Source organism: Chiloscyllium plagiosum, unplaced genomic scaffold, assembly GCF_037043375.1.
Source record: "Chiloscyllium plagiosum isolate Xiang-an unplaced genomic scaffold, Cpla_swu_hap1 HiC_scaffold_37, whole genome shotgun sequence".
NCBI classification, from domain to species: Eukaryota; Metazoa; Chordata; class Chondrichthyes; order Orectolobiformes; family Hemiscylliidae; genus Chiloscyllium; species Chiloscyllium plagiosum.
In genome coordinates this window covers 16,611,440-16,628,644 of record NW_028270175.1, presented here as the reverse complement: position 1 = coordinate 16,628,644, position 17,205 = coordinate 16,611,440, and the positions used below count along the sequence as shown (strand labels likewise).

The 17,205-nt window shown below is 39.7% G+C and overlaps 1 protein-coding gene across 2 annotated transcripts in view; it reads right to left on the bottom strand.

The window, feature by feature from the left end:
* rer1 (retention in endoplasmic reticulum sorting receptor 1) overlaps positions 1 to 17,205 on the bottom strand; it is a 46,267-nt gene that overhangs the window by 15,782 nt on the left and 13,280 nt on the right. The window contains exons 1-2 of one of the 2 annotated variants that reach the window (XM_043676020.2): positions 17,088 to 17,146; positions 780 to 867 (exon numbers count right to left, since the gene is read on the bottom strand). In XM_043676020.2, coding sequence (XP_043531955.1) covers positions 780 to 860 — 81 coding nt within the window. In that variant the 5' untranslated portion in view covers positions 861 to 867; positions 17,088 to 17,146. Of the gene's footprint in view, positions 1 to 779; positions 868 to 17,087; positions 17,147 to 17,205 lie in introns of those variants that run through there. The other variant, XM_087980393.1, reaches the window with a different exon arrangement.

Sequence of the window (17,205 nt, the reverse complement as noted above, 5' to 3'; positions counted from 1 at the left end):
TGCATCACAGGTAGATAGGGTGGTGAAGAAGGCATTTGGCATATTTGCTCAGGTCACTGAGTATAGGAGCTGGGACATCATGGTGTGTTTGTACAAAATGTTGGTGAGGCCACTTTTGGAATACTGTGTGCAGTTCTGGTCACCATGTTATAGGAGTGATATTATTAAATTGGAATGGGTGCAGAAAAGATTTACCAGGATGTTGCCAGGACTGGAGGGTTTGAGATATAAGTAGAGGCTGGCTAGGCTGGGATTTTGTTCATTGGAGCGTAGAAGTTTGAGGGGTGATCTTAGAGATTTATAAAATCATGAGGAACATAGATAAAGTGAAGAGGAAAGGTTTTTCCCTATGGTAAGGGAGTTCGAAACAAGAGGACATAATTTTAAAGTGAGAGAAGGAAGATTTAAAAGGGACCTGAGGGGCAACCTTTTCACACAGGGTAGTTCGTAAATGAAATGGACTGCCAGAGGAAGTGGTAAATGCAGGTACAGTTACAAGATTTAAATCATTTGGATAGGTACTTGAATAGGAAAGGTTTAGAGGGGCATGGGACAAAAGCAGGCAAACGAGACTAGTTTAGTTTGGGAAACCTGGTTGGCATGGATGGGTTGGTCTGAAGGGTCTGTTTCTGTGCTGTATGACTCTACGCCTCAAAAGTGCACATTTTTTGTGCCAAAAATTTCTCAATGATATTCTCAAAATGGATAGAAGTGGAGTTCACTCCCATTCAATAACTAATTGGAGTTTTAAGAGGGAGGAAAGAAGGATGATGTCTTACCTGTCCAATCTGCGTAAAAAATCTGCTGATTGCTGATGGTTTCCCGTGAATGGCATCTCCACTGCTGTCCCCTTCTGACATAATGTTTCTAATAGAATAACAAAATATTTTGAGAGTTGGGGCACTTCTGTTTTCATTAACAGTTTAGATCATATTACCAACCCCACCCCCCGAATCAGTGCATTTCCACCAGCTCCCGGTCCCTCTCCCCAACTCTGGTTAACTGTAATACCTACCACCAGTGGTACAAGTCCCAAAAATATAGAACTCCTTCCCTAATTCCCTTCATTATGTTACATCTTGTTCCCTTCAAACACTTCCTTAAAACTCTCTCACCACATTTTCAGTTTTTACTCCTTGCTCCCTCTTCTTGTTGAAGTTTGACAGACTATAATAAACCTTCTTGATATGTTACACAAGTGCTTAATAAATGCAAGATACTGTTGTTTCATCACCCTCAATGCTAAATACTATCAATTCCAAGGAGAAAGTGAGGACTGCAGATGCTGGAGATCAGAGCTGAAAATGTGTTGCTGGAAAAGCGCAGCAGGTCAGGCAGCATCCAAGGAGCAGGAGAATTGACGTTTCGGGCATGAGCCTGAAGAAGGGGCTTCCTGAAGAAGGGCTCATGTCCGAAACGTCGACTCTCCTGCTCCTTGGATGCTGCCTGACTATCAATTCCAACCCCATTCCAATACCTCTTTTTCCTCACATAATTGGAAGAGTTGTTGAACTGGACTAGCAGTACAAAGTACATAAATTCATATCCCCAATCCGACAAACTACAAAACAAAAAATAATGAAATCTGTGGGCCAGCATGAGAAGAAATGCTCAAAGTCTGCTGGACTGTGCCGCAAATCAACTGGCTCATCAGTGCAACTCATGAAAGAGAAGGAAACCCATTATCCTTCCAATTTGTATACCATCCTTCTCAGACATTGACACAATATCCTCAAGGAAACTAGGAATGATTAATAAATACAGCTTTGCGACGATTGCCCAGCCCAAAATCAATTAAAAATATTCTGTTGAATTTTCACAATATCAACTGCAGTGCTGATTTTACATACAAAAGCAACTAACATACCTAATTTATGTGGAGTTTTATAACTTAGACAATAAAATCACTTCCTTCATTGCTGATATCCTAAACTCAGACTTTAAAAACAGGGTTATTGAGAACACAAAAATGTTATGTTAAACGTCTACAGCCTGTCTGTACACTCATCCAGCCAGAGTTCCAGATCAAGGGCTGTACAGAAACTGCAAACAATGAGATATTCTTGTCTGACAAGATGGCTCAATGTTACAGTGCCTTGTACCTTGGCTGAGAGCTCAGGGAGCAACAAGACACCCTTTCTTTTACCAAGAGCACAATGATGCTCACCTAATGAATGGTCAGATGTCATAAGGGAGCCTTTCTCTGAGGAAATACAAGTGAAGCAGTTTGCCTCAAGCAACAGGGTAGCACTAACCAATTTCTGAGGAAGGGTCACTCAACCAGAAATGTTAACTCTGATTCCTCTCCATAGATGCTGCCACGCCCGTTGAACTTTTCTCGCAATTTCTGTTTTGATTTCTGATTTACAGTATCCACAGTCCTTTCTGTTTTTATTGAGCAAGTAAGGGTTTCAGAGGAAAATGGAGGAAGTTGGGGCAGTTCAGATTTCTATCATGAGTATTTCCACTCTGCTCATAAGTCTGATGAGAAGTCAATTATTTTTCAGGAAAATGGTCCACTCAATATCCAAATTCTACAATGGTCAGAACTACTTAACTTTAATACGTAGGAATCCATTGTTGCCAGTGTTTTGGGATGACATCCCATGATTACACTCAGTCACGTGAAAAGATCAACAGTAGTTGGTGATGGAACAAAATTTCTTTTTGTTTTACTGATCCAATTTTAACTGGAATCAAAGCCACCAAAACAGCCAGCCTTTTTAGCCTCTGAATCAGATTGCCAATCTGTGTTGAATTAGCAGTAATCTAGTACCACAGTAAGTAACTGGGTCTGAAAGATCAAAAAACGTTATAGTTTCTTCTGCAAATGGGCTTGAACCCAGGATAATATTTACTCCAACAGAGATTACGTGAAGCCCAGTGTCACAGGTACAGAAACCAATTGGGAAGTGGACAGAATTAGATAACAACTAGACACACAACATAAAACAAGCAGTCAATAATCAAAGAATCAGAAGGCCTCAGTCCAATGGTAACACACTCCTATTATTTAAAATCAACCATATCATTGCCTGTTCTAACTTGATCTTTGTCAACGAATTCCCACCTCTCCCAGCCTTCTGTTCTTCCTGGGTGTCAGCACTGACAGTGGATGCACTCTGGAATGTAATTAGATGGTTGCGGGCTGAAGAATGATCTAAAGAGACACTTCAACAAAAAACTAAGGGAGTGCTGCATTATCAGGGGTGCCATCTTTGAAGTAAGACATTAAACAGAGACCGGTTGCTGTTCTTAACCAACAATTCCTAAAACAGATTAACTGTTACATCAAATCATTTGTGGTAGCATTTGTGAAAACTGGCTACCACATTTCAGAAATGTTTCACTGCCTGTGAAGTGCTTTGGGATACTCTCTGATGCCGAAAGATGCTCTACAAATGAAACGTTCTTACTCTCTCAAATGCTGAGAGAAGAATGAAGGCAATATGAAGAGTGAGAAATGAGAATGCGCCTGGGGATGCAATAACTGAAATCAATAAGAATCTGATAATGCTCATGTGAGGAAGTACAAAAAATTAATATATCAAAAGGAAGAAAGGATGTGTGGAACATGACTGCGCAAATCACACAAGCACAAAAGTGAAACAGCTAATCCAATTACTGTTAGGTACTTAGAGGGAAAAAACACACAATGGCTATCATTAGAGGAAATGTTCTAGGGAAAATAATGGGCCTAAAAGCCAGTAAGTTCCCTGGATATGGTGGGATGCATCCTTGGATATTAATAGAATTGTCTCAAGAGCACAGATCCACTGGCTGTAACTTTCCAAGAATCCTTCAATTTTAGAAAAGTCCTGGAGGATTGGAAAATTGCCAATATAACTTTATTTAGAAAGGGAAGGAGTCAAAAATAAACAGGTGAATATAGGCCAGTTAGCTTAATGTCTGTTGTTGGTAAAATGTTAAATGATGTAATAACAGAGCATTTAGAATTACAATCTATGATCAAGCACAGTAGCATGGCTTCATGAAGGGAAAGTCATGTCTGACAAACTTACGAGAAACCTTTGAGGAAGTAACAAGCAGAATAGATAAAGGGGAAATAGTGGATGTAACACTTTTGGATTTTCAGAAGGAATTTGATAGGCTACTTAATAAGGTTAGACCCTAAGTGTGTGAGGTAGTAAACTAGCATGGATAGAGAATAGCTAACTAACTAAAAAACAGAAAAGGGTTCTTCTAGCACAGTGGTATTGTCCCTACCTCTAATCAAGGAGGCCTGTGTTCAGATCCTAACTGCTCCAGAAGTGTGTCATAACATCTCTGAACCCATTGATTAGCAATATATAGAAGATAGAGTTGTGAGAAGGAGGGCATTTTCAAGTCTGTCATCTCTAACTAGTGGAGTGCCCCAGAGATCAGTGCTGGGGCCACAATTATTTATAATATGTTACCAACTTGGATGATGAAGGTGAAATGCTGTAGCTGAGTTTGCGGTTGACACCAAAAATAAGTGGAAAGGCAGGTGGTGAGGATGGCAAACTGTACAGAGGGATATCGATATGTTAAGCAAATCGGCAAAAACCTGGTAGATGGAATGTAATGTGGGAAAATGTAAGGTTATGCATTTTGGTAGGCATAATAGAGGAGCTGAATATTAATTAAATTCAGAAGTATTACAGAAAGCTACAGCATGGAGGGATCTGGGAGTCCTCATGCATTAATTTCAAAAAGATAGCACACAAATTCAGCAGGTAATAGGGAAGGCAATAGAATGTTGGCATTTATTTAATGGGGAATGAGTTTAAAAACAAGCAAGATTTGCTGAAACTATGCAAGGCACTAGTCAGACCTCAGCTGGAATACTTAGAGCAGTTCTGGGTCCCTTATCTGAGGTAAGATATACTGGCATTGGAAACAGTCCAGAGAAGGTTCATTAGACTGATCCCAGTATGCAGGGACTGTCTTATGAGGTGAGGTTGAGCAAATTAGGCTTGTACTCATTGATGCAGGAAAATCGACGTTTCAGGCAAAAGCCCTTCATCAGGAATACCTGAAGTACTTTTGCCCGAAACATCAATTTTCCTGCTCCTTGGATGCTGCCAGAACTGTGTTTTTCCAGCACCACTCTAATCCAGATCTGGTTTCCAGCATCTGCAGTCATTGTTTTTACCTTGTACTCATTGGTGTTTAGAAAAATGAGAGGTGACCTAATTGAAAAATACAAGATTCTTAGGGGATTTGACAGGTTAGATGCAAAGTGGTTGCTTCCCCTTGTGGGAGAGTCTAGATCACAGGGCATCATCTCTGAATAATTTAAGTCAGAGATGGGTGGAATTTCCTCTCAGAGAACAATGAATTTGTGGAATTCTTTATCACAGAGGGCTGTAGAGGCTGGGTTGTTAAGTATATTCAAAGCTGAGATAGACAGATTTTTAATCAGTAAGGGAATTGAGAGTTGTGGAGAAAGACTGGAAAGTGGATTTGAGATCATCAGATCAGCCATGATGTTACTGAGTGTCACAGCAGTCTCAATGGGCTGAATAATAGCTTGTTCCTGCTCCCATGTTGATGGTCTAGGTGTAAACATGTGAATCAGGAGAAGGCCTCTTAGCTGTTTTTTAAAATCGTGATTCAATTAAGACCAAGCTGGTCTTATTTTGACCTCAAATATGCTTGGCTGCCTCCCCCAATTCCCTTTTGAGTCTCATGTTGGTCAAGAATTTATTTATCCCATCATACAAATATTCAAGACCCCGCCTCTACCATCTTCTGGAAGAGTTCCACAGACACATAACCCTCAAAGCAAATCTCATCTCTGTCTGAAATAGGAGATCTTTCATTTTTAAAATGTTCTACATATGTATTTTTGAACTTGGATCAGAAATAAATTGCTCTGAATCCAGAACAACTTTCAACTGCTTTGAAAATGAGACAAGAAGGAGCCATTTTAGGATGGAGCAAGAAAGTGATGTGTACTGCTGAACTTTTCCTGTTTCCCAAACAACAAAATGCTTATTGTGCTGGTGACACTTTTTTTGGAGGGGTCGGGAGAAGGAAGGATACCAAGGGATGAAAAAGGGCAGACAGATCACAACAATGTCACTTCCTGACAAGTAGTTTAAAGGTAATGCTGTTCATTATTTAAAATCAGAAATTCCTGGCTATAAGTAACAATTGGGTGTGAAACTGAGGAGGGCATACAATTTCTAAATTTGAAATGGATTAAATGATACATAGAAAATACTTAAGAGAAACTAAATGACAACATTTTCAGTTCTTGATAAACCAGCTTTTGGCAAGGCTTGGTGAAATTCAACAAAACTGTTAATGAACTCATCGCAATTTGGCAGATGGAACACTTGCACTGAAAACTTGTCAGCCACATTACTCAGTACGCAGCCTTAACTGTGAAAAGCAGCTCCACATGGGACAACTAACAAAGTCTGATGGCGCCTACACTGTTCAAAAAAAAGCACAAGCACTCTCCAATATACAGCAATGTTTCTGCATATGAAGGTCACACGAATACTGCTAAACAATTCCCAACTGATTTTCCAAAATGATACTGGGGCTAAAAAGGTTAAATTGAGGGCAAGTTTCATAGCCTCTACAGTCCAGAGGATTAAGGGTGATTTAGTTGAGGTGCTTATGATGATTAAAAGATTTAGTGGGCTGGAATGAAATTCTTTCTTCTGAAGGATTTAGACAATTCAAATGAGTTGCTGGTTCTTGTGGTGCAGCGGTAGTGCCCCTACCTCTGAAACCAGAGATCTGTGTTCAAGTCCCACCTGCTCCAGAGGTGTGTCCTAATCAACCTGTTCAATGATGTTAGGAAATATCTTCAAAATGAGTTTACCTTCACCAGAAGTGGATTTTTAACTGGAAGAAAAAAAAATTACACTGTTCCAGGCAACTGCTAACAGTAAAATTCTGAGGTCAAACTGACTGAATTCATCCACCTTTCTCAGAATACTGCAAAAGATAGAACAGAGATGCCATTGCTGAAGAATCATAAACAAAATTACATTGTTGAACTTTCAAAAGGGGCGGTGCTTGTATATGCAGGACACAAAAGTATGACCCTTATCTTGGCTTCAAGTTGAGGTCAAAGGTATCTCGACTTTAAACAACTTCACTCAAGCAATTCAAACATTCAACAAACTTACTGGAGAGAAGTGTAAAATACAAAATTAAAAGAAAATATTGCTTATTCTACTGCTATAGTTGTCTTCTGTGGTCATTGCCTTACAAACATAAATTATTATTCTACACACTTCCCCCAAACATACTTGATGTATCACTGTTGTTTACTTCACATCCTTACAGAACCTGATAAAAAGCTGATTAAGTGCAGGATGGAATGAAACCACTGAACATATAAACAGTTGCCCACCACTTTAGCGCATAGAAACCTTCCTACCCCCCTCATACTGCTGCTTTAGAACGTAGTGTGCTTGAACAGAATCACACCATTCTTACATCCAACAATTGGCAGTTTTTTTAAATTTCTCAAATTTTCATGTTTCTTTTCTCTTATTCACTGCTATTGGGTTGTGGTTCCACAGGCACCAGCCACCTCCAATAAACAAGTCTCAGCCAACCATTTATGAGCAAACCTTCGATCAGCTAGTCAGTGCAGATGGATCTGACTCCCAGTACACAAGCACACTTCACAGCTGGGCCACCACCTTGTGATCAAGGACAATATCTAGGTTCATTTTCCCTCCTTAACCTCAGTGGACATGAAGACCAATTTTAGCACTGCTGAGATCAGCTGTCACACAATAGACTGGGAAATGAATCAGAGATTTTCCCACTGTTTTCTTCATAAAATACAAAATATTACTTGATATGGTGACATTTGGTCAGCTTTGGAGGCCACGATCCAAATGTTTATCAGATATTGTTACGATGCAGACCAGAATCTAGATCCCCACAATAGGTTGGTCTGTTACTGTAGAGGTCACAATTTGATTTCCTCCCATCAAGATAATGTGTTACCGTGAAGGCAAGGTCTATAATCTCTACTATCAGAATAGCGTTGTTAAGCAGCTACAGCAAGAACATAGAGTTTAAAAACAAGGAAGTAATGTTAAATTTAAATCAATGGTTTAGCAATAACTGCAGTAGCATGTGTAGCACTAGGTGTAGAAAGGGGATTGGAAGCATGGAAAGGGAAAAGTTTCACTAAAGTAACAAGATTCAGTCACCATTAAGAAGAAAACAGAGGCCAAAAAATCATCCTACTGGAACTAGTGAAGGTGGCAGAGTAGGATGTAATCAAGGTTTTCAATCGTGAGAAAGATTTCAAGCAGCAATAGATTTTAGCAAACTGTTTAAACATTAAAACAAGGGGGACGGGGAGATCCAAGATGGCGGCGACTCAGCAAGTCTAAGTCTATAGTGCTCCTCTCAAGGCCTAGGCAAAGTGGGCCACCCTCCCCCACCACACTCACCAAATCAACTAAAAATAGTTTTTATTTAATGTAATTAGTGGTTTAGTACTAAATTTATACAGTTCAGTCTCCTGTAAAAATGACTAGGGGGGGAAAGAGCCTGCAGTTTTCAGCAGGCAGGCGCCCCTCCCCCACCCTCCCCAGCTGCAGCAGAGGCGTCTGCAGCCGCCCCGGGGGACTTACCTACGGTGGTGAGCCTCGCGGAAATAATCTCCAAACTCAACGCGAAGATCGATGCTTTCATAGAAGAGTCCCGAAGTCGGTGGAATTCACTCTCGGCCGCGCTACAAAAGCACGGCAGAAACATTGAAGAAATTGAATGCCAAGTCGGAGGGGCGGAGCTAAAGCCCACGACCTCCGAGGCCATTGCAGAATCAAGGTCGTCAAAAAAAATTCGTTTGCTGGGCCTTCCTGAACAGGAAGAAGAAGGCCAGCTTACAAGGTTCCTTGAACAGTGGCTTCTACAGTTATTGAATCTGAAGGCTGGATCAGGCCAGGTGAGGGTAGAATAGGCCTACCAGGTCGCAATACGCGGGCCCGGCTCGAACCAGCGCCCCCACCCAGTCCTGTTCCGGCTGCAGAGCTATAAGGTGAGGCAGATGCTTTTGGAAGCCTCCAGAAATCTTGGGAAAGATCCACAAGTCATGATTCATAAAGGATCCAAGATTATGTTATTTCAGGACTTCTCCCCAGCTTTGGTTCGAAAGAGGAAGGCATTTGATGAAGCAAAGAAGTGTTTATGGGATTTAAACATTCAATACTCCTCGCGCTACCCAGTTATACTACGCTTTAGCCATGAAGGGTCCGTGTTTAACTTCGGATCACCGGAGAAGGCCAAGGAACTTTTGGACTCTCTTAGACAAACTATAAGAGTTAATTGATGTTGTTTTGCCCTACCCCCACCCCGGTCTACCCCCCCTTTTTTTTCCTTTCATTATCTTACTGTTTAATATTATCTCCGAGGGGTGGGAAGAAGGACTTATTTATTCATCCTTTACTTAGTGATTTCCTTTCCCCACTTTTTAAAATTTATGTATATATAGGCCAGGGGGTCTAGTTAATGTAGATTGGGGGGGGGGGGGGGGAAAGGTGGCTACCTTATCTTATTTTATGTTTGTCCTTGGGAGTGGGGTTGTTTTCCCCTGTTATTTTGTATTAATATATTTAATTATTATTTGCTGAGACTGTAATTTTATAGTCATATATGTTCATATATGGTATTAACATTACCAAATATATCCAGGTGTTGGTGTGGGTGGGAGATAGGGTACTCACTGTTAGTTCTAGTTCAGTAGTATACTTGAATTTTCTTTATCCTATCGTGGGGTGCCTGGGTCAAGGGTGGGGCACTGGTTGGGAGAGGTTATGATGGGTTTTTTGGAAAGGAAGTGATGCCCCCTGGGAATAAGGGGGAAGATTTCCATTTAAATAAGTTTTATACTTTTTTTTACTATTTAGAAATGGGTTTTTTTATTATATTGATCTGAATGTACTAAAGAGCTTTTATTTTTGTGAATTTTATATGCTCTATGCTCGGGATGTTTTGGATAAATACGGGTTTTGTCGTGATCTGATGTTAACACATTCCGAGCAGGTATATCACTGCTCAATTTATGTGTTATCCGTTGGATTTTTTTTTCTCTTGAATAATGTAAGAATTTTAATGATAGACTCTGGTTAGTTTTAAGTTAGATGTGTAGTTAGTTGAGTTTTGTCTTTTTTTTCCTCTTGGTATTTCTGTTTTCTTGTTTGATAGATTTTGGTGATCATTTATTTAAGATTTAACTGTATATCAATGTTTATACTTGGGTCTTATTTTAGTTTTCTTTTGCAAACTTTTGGAAAAAAAAAACAAGGGGGACAAGCAGAAGAAATGTTTCCAACTAGAGGTGGGGGACAACACAATGCTTTACCACAAGATGATAGATACAAGGCACAGACTGTAAAATTTGTTCAAATCAATTGGGTAACTACCTGGAAATGGGATAAGGTTATAAGAGACAGGACTTAAAGTAAACAATGCTGTTTGACGAATTGGTGTAATTTGAGATATTCTTGATAATTCTACAATAAAACAAATTTGATTTATAATAACTATTATTTACGTGCCATCTATAAGCCATTACTGGACATGTAACAATTCACTTGAGCTAAGTGGCTGCATTTTGAAATAACACAGGACAGTTACTTAGCATCACACTTTAACTTGCGACTTTTAAACTCTATTTATTTACACATTAGTGTTGCTCACTCCAGGTTGGTATCTTAAAAGTAAATTTGGTCCATGAACAAAGTTTATCCTTCCATGCATCTTAATAGCAATGAATTCCTAACATCACTTATTAATTCTTTCAACTAAGGTTAATTAAGCATAGCCTCGGATCAGAGGCTCATCTGAATGGTTCATATTTTGCTATGGTTCTTATAAGGTAGGTGAGCCAAACAATACAAGTTTTCCTTATTAACAGCAGTTGATTTAAGATCAATTTATTTCTGTCCTTTCATATCTGGGTCTAAATATTAATTGTGAATTCAAACATTTTGGTTACTAAATGGTGAACTGATTGTTCAAATTCCAATCAGTAGCAATATTCATCTGCCCACAACAGCACTCCGCCCCTGCCTGCCAAGTATTCTTACCCATCCTTCAACATTACCTAACCAATTACATTTTGCAGTATTAAATGCAATTTATAGGCCTGGCCAATTTCTGTGGCTCTGGAAAATGGCAGAAAATGCATGTTACCAATATAAGTGTATTGTTTCTTGCCACAGCTTGCTATTAACTTTTGATATTGCACTCATGATGCCTCCAGCTCTCTGAAACTGGTAAGAAATACTAACAGGTGCAATCCAGAATGAATTATTTGGGCACTTTGTTGCTCATCCTGGAGCTAAAAGGAGCAGTTTGTTGCAGTTATCCAATTCACAGCCTCCACAACAAAATCAAAATATCGTTGGTAATGAATGGCAACCAGTTAACAATATAGAGGTTTATGCCACCCAAGAGTGATTTCATGGCAGCAGTGATATTGAATACCATTATAAACTAAGAGTCATTCTGGTATAATGCACGTTTCATCTACGTGAATTGGCTATAAAGTGATTGACAGATTGTGAACGATGTCTGGACAACACAAACTTTCTACTGAACGGGTATAGCGAGTTTCTATAGCAATTTTCTACAGCGCCATTTTCTATAGCAGTTTCCATAGCACAGGCTTGGGGAGGAATGCAACTGTCGCATTATAACAGAACGACCTGTATGACAGTCAAGTTGAGCAGTCAAATCCTGAAGTCATAATAAAATGTAGCAACAGATCTCTTATGGTATCATGTTAGGAACATGGATGTGGCATTACTTTTGAATATGACTTGTCCCCTTCAGGTATGATGCCATGCAGGGGAAATGCTCAAAGCAGGTCCTGAGATCGATCACTGATCAGTGTGAAGGCTGATTACCAAACTCATCTCACCAACAGAAACTAATCTATAAACAAGCTTGCCATGGATTACACCATTCTTTAGAACCTTAAATGTGAAGATCACTCTCAATACATAATGAGTTAGATAGTTACAGCAAAGAATTTTTAAATATTTTCAGTCCTTCACAACCTCATGTTGTCCTAAAGTGCTTCACAGCCAATGATGTATTACAATGCATAAGATTTATAAAAACATACAATATGGAAACTGGTCAGAAGTAAACACAAATAGCAATGGAAACGGGTCTACGGCAGCATTTAAGCTCCACATGAGCCATCGCCCACTTTATTTCACTTTGCCAGCATATCCTTCTACTTATTTCTTCCACGAATACTTATCTAGCTTTCCCTTAAATGCATCTATGCTAACTACATTGACAGTTCTCATTCCTGCTTTAAATAAATCCCAACATCTGATTTGTTGATCAGCCAAAAGCTTACATACACTACAGCAACAAAGGGTTCAAACCCAGGATGCTTTGAAGTTAAGAAGAAGGGTCTCTGGACCCAAAACATTAACTCTGCTTTCTCTCTACAGATGCTGCTGGACCTGCTGGGTTTTTCCAGCAATTTCTGTTTTTCTCCTGAAGTTATGGTGTTTCAAAATTAGTTATACATTGTGTTAGCTGGTCTTTTTAAATAACCAGTCTACAATTATATTGGATCGCCAAAAACACTGGACGTAGTCTATACACACTGCTGAAATGTAGTAAAAATGTCAGTGAATTTGTCCACAGCAAGCACCAATAAACAGCAATGTGGTGATGACCTAATCAACAGTTTCAGTGATATCAATTTAAAAAGAATTCTGTTAAGACAATAAGCAAAGTCCTTAACTCTTCTTCCAACAATACTATAGAATAGTACATTTACCAGAGAGGGCAGACACGGTCTCAGTTTAACATCTAATTCAAAAGATGGCTCTTTCAACAGTGCAGAATTCCATCAACATTGCTCTGAATTTTGTGCTTCTCCAGTCTTTAGGGTGATACACGACCCCACAGCCTAACCCGACTAATTCATTTCATTTGTTATTTCTATGCTGATAAATACGTCATGTGAGAATTTGCAGTTGGAACATTGTCGCAAGGTGTCTGAGAGCTTCAGGATTCAAGTAGTCCAATTTCTCAATGAGCTCTTCCTGGCAGATTGCTATTTCTTCCACACCACTGTTTCCACCTAGTCAAAATGCCACCAATATGTTCAACACCTCAGCATAAAATCCCAGCTATCTATTCAGCTGGATATTACAATTTGATAGTCTAGAAGTGATCCCAACATCACAGGAAAATAGAAGAAATACACTGAGGAGCATTCAGCCCATCATGAGTCTGTCAATATTCAATCAGATTATGGCTGATCCCATAACTTTACATCGCATATTACAGTGAATGCCAAATACAAATCATATGAAGCATTCCATATATTTACTGCCCCATCTGACATAATCACCATCCGTATTTCACTTTAAGGAGGACAGATAAAGCAATCCAATTTCATTTAGGACAATTAAAGTTATCCAAAATAACTACTCTCCCTTTCCAGACAAATTCCTTTGAACAGTTCTATATTAATTAGTTCCTTTCTCTATAGTCTGTTACTGAACAGCGAGCGACATTCATTAACTGCTTTCACTTATCAGGCATTTTAATCCAAAGTTTCTCATCTAATTCAGATTCTCATCTGCAAGGAACAACATTCTCTTCGGGGATGGCAAGAAAGCAAGAGTATGTGCACTCAAATACAGCCTCATCATGTTCTCAACTCATCCCAATATCCTTCACATCCAATAAAACATTCAGCTGGGCAGACAATGATGTGTAGGCAAATACAGAGTCTATTTATGCACTACAAGGCTCCACACAGAACAAAAGACAAAAGTGGCCAGTGACTCTGTTCTGCTGGCTGAAAGAGGAATATTAATTATATCATCACGAGATTTATTTTCTATTTATCTAAATGCCAGCATTGGATCATTAATTGCCAGCCTAATGCAAAGACTAAGCAGGACACAGAAGATCTGAGTAGATCTTTGGGACAGAACAGGAAAAAACTTTATTTTGGTAATAAAAGGTTGAGATTCTATGGAATGCACGTTTGTGCTTGAAACAGAGACTACTTCGAGTGACTGTTCTTAGTTGTTGATAAAAAAGGAACATGGAAAGAGTAGGCAAGAGGAATAAGATCTACAGCTCAGGTAGAGATTAAACAGCACCAGACTGGCTTGAGCAAACTATCTGTTTTAACACTGTAATTGTGTGTTAATTTTCTAATCATAACAGTGATTACTCAAGTTGTAAAAATATAATTAACATTAAATTTTGATTTTTGTTTCGTTTCAAATGCCTCCATGACCTAGCCCTACCGTACCTCTAATCTCTGTCGAGAGTGTGGTGCTGGAAAAGCACAGCAGGTCAGGCAGCATCCGAGGAGCAGGAGAATCAACATTTCAGGCAGAAGCCAATCTCTTCCAACCTTCTGAGATTCTGCACTCATCTAATTCATATCTTGTGCATTTCCATTATATTTACTGCACCATTGGTGGCAGTGTCTTCGGTGCCCAGGCCCCAGGTTTTGGTACTACCTCCCTACATCTCTCTGCCTTTGAAAAACTCCTTAAAACATATCTCTTTTAGTCATCTGACCTAATATATCCTGATGTGGTTCAGTATCATACTTTGTTTTAATACACTCTTGTAAAGTGCCTGGAGATAGTTAATTATTTAAAAAGGTATTAAATAAAGTTATTGTTGCTGAATTTCAGAAAAGTGGAAGCATACAAATTTGCTTTAGGCACTAGGCAAGGTAATGCATTCCTAAAGCTTGTCTTGAATTACCTAAAATAGTCACTGCAGTGATATTCTAATATTCTTAACTGCTGTTTCTCAGTATGTGCAGTTAGCACATTCTGGATTTCACTGAGAAATCCCTATGTGTTCAGGATATGAAAACGGTTTTGTGGCTTTAAACCTTTAACTGTACATTTAAAGTGTCAGGTGTATCAGCTGGTGTTAGTTCAGTCCAGATTGTTCCTGCTCACCCACAACTCAAAGTTGTTAATAAGGCTAAACCAAGAACCAACAGGAGCTTAACACCTCCAAATGGGAAAAAAAATCAAATATTGAGAAAATATTCGGTAAGATTTAACCCAAACAAACTACTTTTCTGCTCATCTTTCCTCTACAATTGGCACTGGCTCAGGCTGAGGGAAGATTCCAGCAGAATAATAATTAGGAATTGTAGCCTTAAATGATCTTAATCTCTTGCTCATAAAATTTAATTAGTATCCCAACTGCTGCTTTGGCTAAAATTAGCTAACTCCAATGATCTAGGGGTTCTTTAACACAATGCTGGCATCCCTACCTCAGAGCCAGGAGACCCAGGTTTAAGTTCCACCTGCTTCAGAGGTGTGTCAAAACATCTCTGAACATGTTGACTTGAAAATATCTAAACTAGTAATCTAACTTACTATTCTCTGGTGTTGATGGTTGAGCTCAATGGTGTATTGACCAACAGCCTAAATTATTTTGGCTTTTGTAACAGCATTTGTTCAATATCCTAATCTGAGGTGGCAGTTCCATTATTGATCAATAATACCAAATACAGTACTGAGTTGAGTGTAGATTCTGAAGTATCCTCAATTGCAAAGTTAACTATATTCCTTCACAGAATCACAAAAGTGTTAGAATCTGAAGGAAGATTTTTGGTACAAGACAACTGCTAAAAAGTTGCTAAGGAAGTATAACAGCTAAAAATTTCAAAACAGAGATTAATAGAATTTTGTTGGTCACAAGTACTAAGGCTTACAGAACCAAAACAGGCAGATGCAAGGACAGATCAGACAACAATCTAACTGAATGGCAAAACAGCTTTAAGAATTGAATGACCAGGAAATGTTTTTAATGTGACCACTGGAATATATCATTTCGGAACTTACTGACAACTACATAGCCAGCGCAAGATCTTGTGTGAGCAATCAACAAATGCACTCAGGCTGCTTTCTACAATTTCATGTCAATAAATACAGAAATAAGGTAGGATTAAAACATACTGAGTATTCACAGGGCTCTACACAACAAAAACTGCCCTTTCCCTGCACAAAGTATAAAAACTCAGACAGCAAGCCAGAATACACGGAGGAAAATTTATATTTTCCTTAAGATCACAACATCTATTTATATATAAATTATTCCATATATATCAACCCTGAATTGATTACTGAAGAGCTAGTGAGGTCAAATGAGACTGAGTGAGGAAAGGTTGGAGTTGACACCTTGTCCACTGCTCAAAATCTTGGGCCAATCCATGGCAGAGCACTAATATGAAACACTCCACAAAACCAAGATGACTAAAATAACACACTGTGGCACATTAAATTGATTTTATATTTATACCACATTTCCTCAAACAGCAAACTTATACTAGATTTGGCTATGAAACTGAAACCAAGACCTAAGACATCTCACATCTGTAAACTACCAATCATGGCCTTAGTCTGAGGCCTTTACCTCTGGGAACGAGAGAGTTTCAATTCTGTTAAGACACTATTCGAAAGCAATTTGTTTGACAGACAGAAGAGATGAGCCTGGCAGGGGCTGGCCCCGAAAGACATGCTGGGAAATGCAGTCTTCCCTCCCACTCCTTCCATCAAAGTTTGCGAATCAGGAATTACAACCCCCATGATGAACCACACGGGAACGTTGCCCGTCCTTTTCCCACACCAGGATGTTCTTAAAATAGATACAACTGAGACCGAAGACGAAATAAGAACGAGCTACAATTTAAAGGGTCAACTTTCATTGATAAATGCTGGCCGGTTGATGTGTCAAAGGAAGGAAATATGCAACTTCACTGGTGCAGGCTAGGATTTGTAGTCCATTAGCTCGCTCCGGTTAATCTAGGGACATCTCCAAGAAAATCGGCAAACTACAATTCCCGGCATGCGCTGCGAACCCGTCGGCAACTTCCGCTGTCTCCATTATCTTCCCCCCCCCCCTCCCCTCCCGCTAAGGCCGCGACGTCTCCCTGAGGCAGAGAAAGCGCCGCAGGAGGCCAAGGGTCAGGAGAAAAGGCGACAAAACGCAACCGTTACAGTTACGGCGTGTTCCGTCGTACGGTCAGGATAAAGCAGCGTCTGCCGGTGCCTGTGTTGACTTTCCCCGAGGCCCATCACTCTCACCTGAGCAGCTACTCGCTTCCAGCGGCCTCCACTCCTCAACGCTACACGTCACTACGGCCTCGTTCCCGCTCCCTCACAGACCCCACCAGCCGGCACCAGCAAACATCGATTGTGCGGC